Source organism: Rhagoletis zephyria, unplaced genomic scaffold, assembly GCF_001687245.7.
Source record: "Rhagoletis zephyria isolate East Lansing unplaced genomic scaffold, Rhagoletis_zephyria_1.1 Rzeph_scaffold_00006, whole genome shotgun sequence".
NCBI classification, from domain to species: domain Eukaryota; kingdom Metazoa; phylum Arthropoda; class Insecta; order Diptera; family Tephritidae; genus Rhagoletis; species Rhagoletis zephyria.
The window spans coordinates 6829-20093 of record NW_016157090.1 but is presented as its reverse complement, the minus strand read 5'-3'; the positions used below and the strand labels follow the sequence as shown (position 1 = coordinate 20093).

General features: G+C 39.8%; 1 protein-coding gene and 1 long non-coding RNA gene across 2 annotated transcripts in view; both read right to left on the bottom strand.

Moving 5' to 3' along the window:
• The window catches only part of vnd (ventral nervous system defective), a 120003-nt gene extending 119224 nt beyond the window's left edge, over positions 1-779 (bottom strand). The window contains exon 1 of the mRNA XM_017633621.1: positions 69-779. Within this exon, the coding sequence (XP_017489110.1) occupies positions 69-79 (11 nt within the window). The 5' untranslated portion in view covers positions 80-779. The remainder of the gene's footprint in view (positions 1-68) is intronic.
• Positions 780-1262: 483 nt separating this feature from the next.
• Positions 1263-11265, bottom strand: LOC108377420 (uncharacterized). Its single transcript, XR_001849327.1, has 3 exons — positions 11255-11265; positions 9116-9121; positions 1263-2546 (listed from the first exon to the last, which is right to left on the bottom strand). It is a non-coding gene; the product is annotated as an uncharacterized LOC108377420 (long non-coding RNA).
• Positions 11266-13265: the final 2000 nt, after the last annotated feature.

Below are 13265 nucleotides of genomic sequence, written 5' to 3'. Positions count from 1 at the left end.
TTTTGATTGATCAACGAGAGCGGCTTCTATTACAACTTTGCAGTNTGATTGTTGCTGTTGTTTTTGAGTTGGCGGACATTGTTTTCACTTCACTTGAACGTAGCGAACTCTACACACAAACTAACAGGCATTCAAATGCAATACGGTTTTGTTGTAACATTCAATTTTATGGCTTAAAACAATTCTTGATTTTTTTTTTGATTGATCAACGAGAGCGGCTTCTATTACAACTTTGCAGTTACTTTTTTATCGGTACAACTGTTGCTATTTTTACACTTCCTAAACTCGCCGCTTCGAGTTACTTCACAATTTTCTACGCTGAAACTTGTCGGCGCGCGCATATTTTTATTTAAAAAATTCGTATTTAACCGATTGAGCATCTTTTATTTTTCAACGGTTTTTTATTCAATCACTTTTTTTTATAAAAACGCGCTCACTTTTTTACCATTTCTTGTTCAACAAAAATACGATATTAGATACACGATTTCGCGCACATATTTTCAAAGGATTTGCGAATAAATTTTTTTTGTTTTCTCAAATACAACTTAAGTTAAATTTAAATGTGTCCATGTTTTTAAGCAATCATTTTCAGTTCATTTTTTATGCAATCGTTCAGTAATACAAAACTTTAAAATATACATAAACTTCACTACACCGTGCGACTGCGCTACGCTTGAGTCTTCTTTTCGTGCGCTATTAATTTCTACTTTTTTTCACGATTCTGAGCATGCATTAGCAGTGATTTTATCAGATTTTTAAATGTTTTTTTAAATTTTTTGTTTTTTTTTTTGNTCTACGCTGAAACTTGTCGGCGCGCGCATATTTTTATTTAAAAAATTCGTATTTAACCGATTGAGCATCTTTTATTTTTCAACGGTTTTTTATTCAATCACTTTTTTTTATAAAAACGCGCTCACTTTTTTACCATTTCTTGTTCAACAAAAATACGATATTAGATACACGATTTCGCGCACATATTTTCAAAGGATTTGCGAATAAATTTTTTTTTGTTTTCTCAAATACAACTTAAGTTAAATTTAAATGTGTCCATGTTTTTAAGCAATCATTTTCAGTTCATTTTTTATGCAATCGTTCAGTAATACAAAACTTTAAAATATACATAAACTTCACTACACCGTGCGACTGCGCTACGCTTGAGTCTTCTTTTCGTGCGCTATTAATTTCTACTTTTTTTCACGATTCTGAGCATGCATTAGCAGTGATTTTATCAGATTTTTAAATGTTTTTTTAAATTTTTTGTTTTTTTTTTTGCGTGCGCTTTTCTATTTAATACTTTTTTTCGCCACACTCGCAGTCGCTTTACTTAAAATGCTTTTAATAATTTTTTTTTTTCAAATTTCACACATCAATCACTTTTTTGCATATATTTTTTGTTGTAAACTTTTGCTTAAAAACACACAACGGCAACAGCATAAAAATTACTGCACATTTTCTACGCTAATAGGCAAAAATTTTGTTAAATATTTTTTTTGTTAATGTTCGCTATTTTATACCCATAAAAATTCCATTATCAAAAATTCGAATTTTTCGTTATAAAATTGTGTCCTTCAAAACTATTTGCAAATCGTTTTAAAAAATTTTTAATTTTTATTTCACACTTTTACTTGTTTTCGCATGCTGCTTCTGCTACGCTTGACAGTTACCGCACAATGCCACAATTCGCCGCTGACGTGGAATTTTTTACAAAAATTTTCTAGTTTACGCCAGATTTAAAATTTAAAAATGCATTTTTTCATTCGCTACGCCTTGCGTTTTACATACGTATTATTCCACATCAACTTTTAAAATATCGTCACTTTTTCACACAATTCACCAAACTAAATCCAAAATGTTCCTTTGCCCGATTACCGTCGGCACTCCGCATTCGCCAAGTTGAAAGTCAAACTTTTCAGCTGCTGCTTCTTCTTCTCGCTATTTGAGTTTCGATTTCCGCTGTTTGGGATTTGCACGGTGTTGCTGTCGCGCTGCCACAAATGCCACTATTGCTCCACTGCCAACACTGCCGCTAGTTTTGCTGCTTGCTACTCAAACTGCAGTGGTTGGCCACTCATTGCTTATTTTAATTTTTAATTTTATTTTTTTCCAGACTTCAGCAACAAACAGCTTTTAGCTTCTGACTGGTTCTGAGTCTTTGTTTTCTTGTTATTGCTTCTCTTTTTGTTGCTTGCGCCTTGCAAATTTCCGAAATTCACCGCTTGCCTTCCGCCTGGCCTGCCGCTGGCTGCCTTGCTTAATAACCTGCTGTCTTTTTGTTTTGTTTGTTTATTTATTTTTTGCACGGAAGGGTTCAATACTACTGCAACAAGTAACTGGTTTCACGTTTCGCTTTTTTTTTTGTTTTTCGCCTGCAATTCGCACAGGCATACAAACACACATTCAGAGCCATACACAGACGCGCGGCGTATGCAGACCTACAATAGCTCTTTTGTTGGACGTTGTAAATGGCTGCCAATGCACTTAGAACGCGCTTAGCTGCTGGCTACTTTGCTTGGAAGGCTTCACCTTCTTCTCTTCTTTCTCTTCCTCTCCTGGTAGCCTTTTGCTTTTGCACAGCAACTTCTTGTACGTGCCAATTGCAACTCTGCACTCAACTTGCTGCTGCTATGCTGTCAGCGTGTGGAGCGTGTGAAATATTCTAACGGTTTGCAAAACGTCAGCGTACGCATAAATTTTACGGTAATACGTAGTTTTTTTTCGTTTTTTTCTCTAGCTGATGAGATGCAATCTGTTGTTGGTGTTGTTCTTGTATTCACATGCTTTAATGCCCGCAGTTAATCCTATTTATTTTATACCCAGCATGAAATTACTTTTGCATTCTAATATTTTGCTGATATGTTTTGGTTTTTGTTGGGCTGGTCGGCGATGCGTGTAGCTTAAGTATAAAAAGTTTGTTCGTATTTTTTAGCGTTTGTTATGAATTGCATTTCTTCATAGGCTTTGCACTTCGTTCTTTCAATTAATCTGTAATAAAAAATAAAAAAAAATGTTAGCAATAAAATTTTAATGAATGGAAAGTTTTGGTAAATATTTTACTATCCGCAATTAGTTTCTGTCTTTGTGCAAGCATAAGAAGTTCATAAGGAACTGAAATTATTTTCAGAGTATTTGCTTACTTTTTTTTGTGAAAAAATAGTGATAAGCCGCGCACAACTAAGAAAACGAAAACAAACTATGTATTAAAGAAAAAAAATTCTACGACAGCGCATGAAAATATTCAAAAATTGCATGGAGGAAGAGACTCACTGAAGCTGGTTAGGTTAAGAGATATCCCGACAATACCCTTTTTTAAAAATATCTACATATTCCCAAAAGGAATTGCTATTACGTCTACGATCTTGGTGATTTGGTATTATCTATGACCTTAAGAGAATTTTCACTGAGCCAAAAGTGTTTTACGGTTTTCTTCTGTTTCACATCCCGACGACTTCAACAAAAATTGCTCCAGGACGAGCTTTGGATATTAGATATCTCGGTAACAAGCTTGAGTGTATTGATAATCACTGAACTAATGACATGTCTGATCGAATTATGTCCGATGTCGTCTGATTATTCTTTTTTCCCATGATTACTTGGTCAGACATCTGTTAGATATCCCTCAAAATTGTCGGTAATTAAGTGCCAACACCAACGCCCTACAGTAGTCTCACTGTTGCCAAGAACTACCGGACAATCCCCGAACACAACCACCAGTCACCACCCTCACCAGCGCCGCTGTCATAAACTATCGGGCGATTCACCAGCCCGTCCACGGTTCATCGACTGATGCTAGTACCAGTCGCTGCAGCGCACCGTCTTCGTGCCCGTCTTTATCGGTCATGTCGTCAGCTTTTTCACCACCTCTGCAGCCTCTCTCTCCTTCACACAGCCAACAGAAATAAAATATTTTATTTGATGGGGGGAGTAAGACCTCCGCTCAGGCCTAGATTAATTGAGCATTGCTCCAGCCGGCGATCAAACCCATGTCATACGACAAGCAGAGCACGTTGAGCCCAAAAGGGCTGGCAAGTGCATACAAACCTCAATTTGTTCTTAAGCCTTTTGAGAACTGCAGATATCGCCTTGTTTACCACGTGCTTTTATTCATAAATTTTATAGCTCTGGAGCTTTCGTGACAGAGTAGATCAATATTACTGCTTGAGGAATGGTTATAGTAGTCAGACAGTTGCCCTTCTAATATCTCTGTGTAAATAAATAATCGGTGCTACACAAACTCACTTGATGCATCCGCCGAAAACTTCTCCGTAGTTTTCTAAATGGCAAAGCCACAGCGCTATGAGCCGTAGCGACTCTGCATGCAGAGGTGGTAACTGATGGTTATCATTGGCCTCAACGAAAGTAGTCACGTTTTCTAATATAGTCCTACTGTTCCGTAGTGTCAGCTTCCTCTCCACTGTGGTAAAAATACCTCTGCTTAAAATATAGTACAGATGCCAGGCAAACCATATGATAGCCTGATCTACAAGCCACCTCAACAGAGAGCAGCACTCTCTCATTTCTCTATTTCCGAGCCATTTGTATAGCTAGTAACGCCATCCGTCACCGTCAGTAGACGAGCGCTCTGTTCTTCCTTTTGAAACCCCTATTGGAATGGAAGTGCCACAACGGTTTAATATAGTTAATGCTCTCATTTCAGTTAGTTTGGTTTTCAAGGGTTTTTATGGTCTGTTCATTTCACGCAAGATCAAAGCGTGCCCATGTCTTTCTCTCATTGTTTCCTTACCCCTTTTTCATTAATTGAGCTTCATAACAAATTTTCTAAAAACATTTTTCTTTTCTAAATTCATCACACTGTGTCCGCCGCATTCCACTTGCTTAACAGACGTCCCTAAATTTGAGCGCTAAGCATTGGGAGTGCTAGCGCGCTATACCCAAATAAACGCGGCGTAATTTTTGACATGTCGTTCGAATGAACAGAGACGCTCTAGCGCTGAAAGTATTCACCGCGGATGGCGATGCTTGTAACGGAAGAAGAGAAGGAGCTCCTTTGCGTTGGAAATACCAGGTAGAGAAGGACCTGGCTTCACTTTGCATTTTCAGTTGGCGTCAGTTGGCACAGAAACGACTGGCGTTCAACTCGGCTCAAATCGCTTAGGCGGTTACAGCGTCAAATAAGAGGAAGACGAATTTTTGACGTTTTCTCATTTCCTCTTGTTTTCATTCTCGTTTTTCTTTCACTTGCTTCCTCTCTTTTATTTCTGTCTTCTGCACCTAACTTCAACACGCAACGCCAGCAAAATTTAAAATTCCATTTGCGCGGCGCTAACGGCGCGGTATCGTGGGACCACGTTAACCGATTTCGATAATTCTTTTTTCATCAGAAAGATGGTACTTCGAGGGTGGTCCAACACTAATTTTGTCTAGATTCGATAATCGGATCGTGAAGAAATTAACGATAATCTTAAATTTTTATATGAGAATTGAAGTCGGTTTTGTTTTTTGCTTAAGAATTACTTGTTTTTATAAACTTTTGGTCGCCTGCTGTGGGTTCTGCTTGCGTTTCTGCGCACGTACGCACGCACACAGAGTTTTAATCACACCGATTGTTGGTCTATCGGCAATCGTCGCGTCGCATGAAGAAACCTAAATAGTCTTTGGAGCCAAACGACGCGCCGACGCTAACGGCCGGCCACTCGTCCAATCGGCGACTTAACTCAGTCGCAATCAGTCGGAATCAGTCACAATCAAATGTACGCGGTGTTTAACAATCAATCGTTATGCTTGTCAGTCACACAGTCAATCAGCGCGTCGGTCACTAAGCGGCACAGACAATCAAATGAGTGGCGTGTGTGTCGGTAGGTGAGTTGTACCTATGTATGTATGTACACATCCATGTTTGTAGAAGCACGCACGCTTCTTATGGCTGGAAGTGTGCTTTTCCAAATGGTTTATTTATTTTTCATAACTGGCGTTGTTGTAATTGCTGTTTTAAGCGTCAAGTATGCGCTTACTTAACACTTGTTTAAAAAAAAAAAAGAAACGAGAGAAAAATAAATTTAGAAAACAAAGCAACAGCCAATACTTGGCCAGCAGCTGTAAGTGAAGCTACCCAGCCAGCAAAAAATCCGAAAACCGGGATTTTTGCCCGTTTACCGATACCATTTCCGGATACTTTAATGACCCGTTTTCCCACTAAAGTGTGCGGCAGGAACGTATGTACAGAAAAGTACCGAAAATGGTGGAGAAAAGGATAAGTTTTCGTCTGCTTTTTTTCTGAAATTTGTCTGATTGAATTTTTCGTTCAATATGCTTTCCTTCTGCACTTCACAGATACTTTTTCATGGTTCAAAAGAAATAAAATAAAATCAGGAAGCGCCTAACGGAATTCGAACTCGGCACCTTCTGGAAGCTAACAAACAGCGGCACACTCCTCGGCACGCTCAGCCACTGCCGACTACGCATGCGTGCTTTCAAATGTTTAGCTTGAGCAAATAAAATACAATTATTGCTTTCAAATTACATCATCTTTCTCGAACGTTTTCCGGATACGAGAATTGATAATAACTGTAGGAGTTTTTTGTATGCGTTTTCGGATACGGAAAATTGAAACAAACCGCACTGTCGGCAAAATTTACGTTTCTTTGCTGGCTGGGTATAGACTTGCGATATGTACATATGTATGTATGTATTTGTTGCTGTTGATAACTAGGTATAGTGAGAAAAGCTTTTTTCTACATATTCTTATACTTTATAGTACAAAGTTTGAAAGCGTTTCTGCGGATTTTTTGTTGTTGCGATGGTATTGCAGATAATTGTGAGAATTTGATTGCTGCGCTTGAACATAAGTACATATTTTTTCATTATTTATTGACGCACACACAGACGCTTCCTTTCAAAAGCTACTGACACAATATTACTAGCAATTGCTGCATATTTTGCTAATAAAACCAAAGCCACTTCGAGCGCGTAGCAGCCGCTCATTTATCGCTAACACGCGCCGCTCATTGCACTGCTCACACATTCGAGTTGCATTTTTGTACGCACCTGCCGCCTGCAAGCCGCTTTTCTGCAACTTTGTATACACACAAAACATACACACGCACGCCTAAACATAGAGGCTATCAATGTCTTGCTGTGCTCACTGATTGCATTTCCTCTGTCGTCTCAGACGCACCGTGCAACGCTGCGTTTCGTTTCATTTCAATGCGTTTCGTGCGACTCTTCCTCTGACACACTTCATCTTTGTATCGCAACCACTCTCTTTCTCTTCTACCTCTTCCCTTAACTTACATGCTTTACTCGCCTAACACACACATACACTGCACCTTTGGTTCTGTGCACTCGTCGTTCATTTCAACTTCATCGTTCACTTCCGTTGCTGTGCTACGCGGCAGCCATTAGTTAGTTACTTGCAAGTACTTAAATTGCAATAAATATTTAATAGAGTTTTGCAACGGGTAAACGCGATTAATATTTGCCTAGTGTGTAGCTTTGCGCCCGTTGCGTGTGTGCCGACCGCGTGCGTGGAACGCCAAACCGACAGCCGTTTGCAGTAACTCAAAAAGCGAGCGCTCAATGAAGACTGATTGTGGTTGCTGTTCTGCGGCTCGACGCGATTCGTTCGTTCACTCGGTCACCACCAGTTGATGGGTTCTCTTATCGTTTTTATTTGGTTTTTGTTTTTTGTTAGTGGAGCCATCGTCACGTCGCGATGGCTCATTTTGCTTGTCGTGCGATATTTTTGCACGATACCGTTGGTGGTGTCGCCGTTTTTCGTTTCGTTTAGCCTATGCTTATGATCGTTGGGCTGCGCTAACTAAGCGTAGACGCTGTTCTATGCTTGATTCACACTCGCTGTAGCGACGGTTTGGGGCGCGTCTGTGGCTGCGGCTGCGGCCGTGGTGGGTTTTAGCGCTGCGGTCGGGGCGTTTGGCGCGCTGTTACTTTTACGCGCTCTGGGCAATAATGCTTTTTGGGTTGCCATATATTTATGTAAAATCAAGGCGAATTCATTAAAATAAATGTAAGAGAAGGGGTATATAGCGATTTGAACTAAATGCCATGGAGGAAATATTAAGTTCCTCCTTCAATTTGTGATTTGCACCTGAAACGTATCACACAAATATAGTGGCCTGCATTTTTACGCAACCTCCGAGATAGGGCGTTTTAGGAGAAGCTTCTTCTTAGTCAAAGCATCATCGGAGCTTAACTGTTGGCTGCCCAGGCTCGATAGCTTTCAGAAAGAACATATGTATGTATTTGATCCTAATCGGACAATGTATCGAACCTGCACCCTACCAAGTGATAGCAAGCAGTTCTAACCTCCAGTCTATTGACAATATCCTTCGTACCAGAAGCAAAAAAATACAGCCAGAAAAAGCTGCCTACAAGTGGCTCTCCGCTTCCACAGCCGTTAGCCGCAAAGCTCTTGTCAGCGCTACGCGAGCGGCGCCGCCAACGAATGCATAGCTATGGTCGTGCCAGTTCGTTTTGCTTACGCCGAGTGCGTTGCACTCGTATACTGTGTTGCCACGGCCAAATTTTTTTCCCTACCAAAACTTCTTACCAAAATCAACCAAAATCTACCAAAATTTTATTTAAGTTTTTAATATTCTCTTTAAGAAGTTAGGCACTTTGAAGGGCACCATGTTTGAAATTTTGGATGAACAACCGTTCACCAAAGTGTATCAGTCTGCTATTTATGATTCGTGGGCAGTCACATAAAATATGCTCTGGGGTTTTCTCCACCAGCTCACAAAAAGCTAGGGACCATGCAAGTACATTTGGGCTCCACGCTTTGCCAGACAGTCAGCTTTTGTTGCCTTCAAACCTTTCATGTCCCGGAACCCACACAGCGTTACGTTACCGTGGAAGCTTCAAGTGGTTCAAGCAAGTTTTAAAGCTTTCCACAAGCCTGCTGCCGTTTAAAAGAGTCTAAGTCTTTGGCCTGTCTGACTATCCGACATAATATTTGTCTTTCTACACAGACTTCGATTCCGAAGACTTTCGCCTGGAATGTAGTTGGGTATGGGTAAATTGGTCAAAATTCGCCTGCCCCAGTACTCTCGTCGTCAATCTTTGATATGTCGGTATACCATGCTTGGGACTTTTCGTCAATAATAGTTATTATCACTTCACAGCAGTCCCTTTCAGGAACTCTGATCTTGTAAGGTTTGTTAAAGGATAACTAGGGATTATCCGGGAATGGCTTTAGAACCTCTAAACGACCCCAAGATTCCAAATTTTTGTTGCTGATCATATTGGGCAGTCATAGGGCGCTCCATCAGGCCTATTTGTCAAACAGAATAGACAAAGGAAGAATGCCTGTAATGATACCAAGGGCACCCGTTGGACAGGTGCCCATAGCTCGTGTAATGGCCACGCGGACCAGTCGGTGCAGTTTTTTAGAGGTGGAACACGCCTTTACTTGCGTAGCTTTTGGTCACCAGGCCAGTACCGCACATGTGACAATGGGTCTTACTACCATATTGAGGGCACAATAGATCTCCTGGTCGTAGTGCATATCAACTGAATATTTATCTACTACCATATTGAAAGACCAACAGGTTAGTTTTGGTCATATTCCTCAAGTCTTACAATGAAGTCCCTGTCAGGTGGACAATGGTGGACCCCACCGGCGAAATATTCGCGTAAACAAGGTTGCTAAAATGTTTGGAGATAAATATTTTATATTTTTCGCAAATAACTATTATTGTGCGGAGCCTACCAAAATCCAATCTAGCCTACCAACCTACCAAATGGAGAAAAGCCTACTAGTTTTGGTAGGAAAAGCCTATGTATGTTTGGCAGCACTGCTCGTATAACAAGAATCATCAGAGCAAAAAAAAAAGAAAACGAATCTTTATTAACAAGCTCGTGAACGCAACGAAAGCGTTGGAGCGCCGTTGTCGATGAGCGGCCGCTCCAACTACGAACGATGCCAGCAAATGCAGAAGAGAAACAGCTAACGCAAAGAGACAGTAACAAAAGCAACAATAAGTAAACACATCAAACGCTGATAAATAAATATGCAATCAAGGCGCTTTTTTATTTGTTAATTTTTTTTTTGTTTTGTTGGTTATACTTGTTGTTGCGGTATTATGTTGCTCAGCGTCGAGTTTTTTTCTGATTTTTGAAGTGTGGAAATAAACATACATATGTATTTATGTACGTTTTGACTTTAGTGGTGCATTTGTCATGCTTTGGTTGTGTATGTGGAGACATAAATGCATACATACATACATATATGGAATTCAATAAAAAAAAATTGTTATGAGTAAAGGTCTGATTATGCATACTTCGCATACATACATACGTAACTTAAGAAAATGTGAAGCAAAATCTAAACTCAACAGATGGCTAAGTTTTTAAAAGTTCTGCTAATTTCTGGGTAATGGAATACATACAAAATACTACAAAGTATGTACATACGAAACTACAGTTTGAAGTTTATGCGAAGTTGTGCGAAGTATGCATAATCAGACCATAAGTCCATATGTATGATTCCTCTGAGCTTCAGTTGATAATAAAATGTATACTACTATGTGGTTATGTATAGAGGTATGTAGAACCAGAAAAAGCTCCAAAAAAATTCTTTAATGTTTCGATGCGAGAGATGGTTTTTTTCTGACCTTTTGCTCTTTAGCTATACGTCTCAATAGGTTGACGCCAAAGACGCAATACCACACACCCCGGTAACAGTGCGCTTTGTTGTACGTCATCTATGGCCCAACAATTGAAGATAATGTATACAAATGCTCTGGTTGCTTAATTTATATAACTGGGGCAGACGTAATCCCTTCATCGGGCACTTGCGCAATTTAGGCACTTAGCCAAACGATCTCTGCCGTTTCTGTGACTCGGCCATATTGACACGTCTCCACACCAACGAATGCCATGCTATTTCTCAGAGACGAGATAGTAACATAGACCTAATGTGGTCTCCTATGAGCACATTCACTATCTACCCCCTATAGTCTTTCTGATTTTATTGGAAGCGTTCGGTTTAGATATCTACATATCTTCTACGGGCGTCAAAGTGCATTCACTCGATGACTCGAAATCTTCTTTAGAGTTGATTTTTTAACCAAATAAGCTAAGAGGAAGTCTACCGAACGCTGGTTATAGATGCTGTAGGGTTTTATCTTCTTTAACCTGGCTCGATTTGGTTCGGAAAGGTAGCGGCTGAAAGTTGTTAAGAGGCGAAGAAATAACTGGGATCTTCTTACTCGTACGGAGTCCACAATTCACTGAGCTCCGACTACACGTAACATTTATTGACAGTGCATCTGATAACCTTCTTCTCCTTCTCCTCAGATAGTACACCAAGTATGGATGGTACAAAGTATAGACAGGTCCGTCTGCACTCGATCCTACCATCGTGGTCGTGGGCGCCTTTGCTCTCGTTGTCCACCCAGGAATGCCGTAACGAATTATCATTTAACCAGTCCAAGCACTTGAACTCCAAACATAATTGGTGGTTTTAATGCTGGTTTTGCTAGGTAGACAAAGTCCTTCTCTTGTTCAGAGTTGCAACTGCCAATAGTTAGTGATGCGCGCCCCAATGTCCGAAGATCTTTGTTTGTTTCCAGGTGGTACGTTGACTCGTTTCATGTTCACCACAAAACCCACCTATTTTTCCTTCTTATCTAATCTGAAAACTGCTCTCCTGGCGGCATTGAAATTTAGGTGAACGGAGCCAATTTCATCAACATACAAGAGAGTGAGTCACTTTGCCTAAAACATAGTTTAGCCTCCAATGAAGGGAGATGAATCTTTAGCTCCCTTTCGTGCTGTCAAAATTAGCTATAAAGTCGACGAAAAGGAGATGTGCGTCGATTTGCCCATCAGCGATTTTTTTAGGATCTGATGAACTGTAATAATCTGTTCTATGGTAGATTTTCCAGTTCTGAAGCCACATGCATAGATAAGGCCCAACTGATGGTTCATGACCTTCTTATACTCCGGTAAAAAGCGCAATCAGTAGGACATCCTTTCTTGTGAATTGGGCAAAGTACAGTGAAATTGTAAGCTTGCGCATGTGCTTTACAAGCTCCTCGCCACCGGCTCTAAACAGCTCGCCTGGTATTTCATCGGCTCCGGGAGCCTTCTTGTTTTTAAGTCTTTTTATTGCTGTTCTAACCTCGTCCTGGTAGAGTAGGGGGACGTTAGCTTATTCCCATTCAGAATTTCTTACTTGCTCCGAGTCGACAAGGCGGTTGCGGGCACAAATATACATTTTCTCCATATTCCATAACAACATTACATACATACATATGTATATAGTATGTACTTTAGGGTGCATCACGATTTTTGAGGTATTTTAAAATAGGTCCAGCTCGCGTAAATCTTAATATATTTCCGAAATATTTTGGCGAAAGTCTTAAAATATAGTAAACTGTACGTTTCCTAACTAGATAGAATTCTTTACTTTACTATAGCGATAATCGTAAAAGCATTTATACACGCATTTATATACATTGATATACATAGATATATATTTACATATGTATATACATATATTTGTACCCATTTTCAAGTATGTACTTGCATGTGTACACTATTTGTACACTATCAGTATGTATTGCTCCTTGTTATCACAATCGTCCAAACACTTAACACCGTCTACTAGCAGTGTATCTGGATACAAGAAAAGGCTGCTCCGACTATCGTCTACATAAAAGTTATGGACAGAGCTTACCCAACTAGTGAGTGCCTACAGCTAGCTTGTTGATGACTGCTTTAAGGCAGCTACTGGTTGTAAATTTATCACATAAGTATGGATGTATGTATGTACATTGGACTGGTTCAAAAAATGTACTTTTTTGCAAAATCTCTTGGAAAATGTCGTAGGCACTGTGTGTAGGCAATTTTGAAATTTAATAGATAACTAGCTTTGAAGTGAAATTAAAAATGATAGTACATACTTCCAAAAAATATTGTATGATATTTCTTGATAAGTTTAAATATTTCGCAGAAACTTGGAAGAAAGTCGTTACAATTTTTAAATGTTCTACTTTAACCTTGAATAACTTTTGGAGTAGTGAATTATGGAAAAATCATAAATCTCTTTAACATCCTTCACTTTCTATGTACATACTAGAGGTTTACGCCGACAGGCTTTGCGGCGGCGGCGTGGTCAACTTGAAAAAGAATCGGCGGCGGCGGCGACGTCGGCGCGTCTGAAAACGCCGGCGCTACTGCCCATTAGGTAGATCCAAAAGAGACATAAAGCTACTAATCTTATCATGTCATCTCGTCAGCGTTAGGCATTGGCCATGCCAATTCAGATTGTAATTGTATTTAAT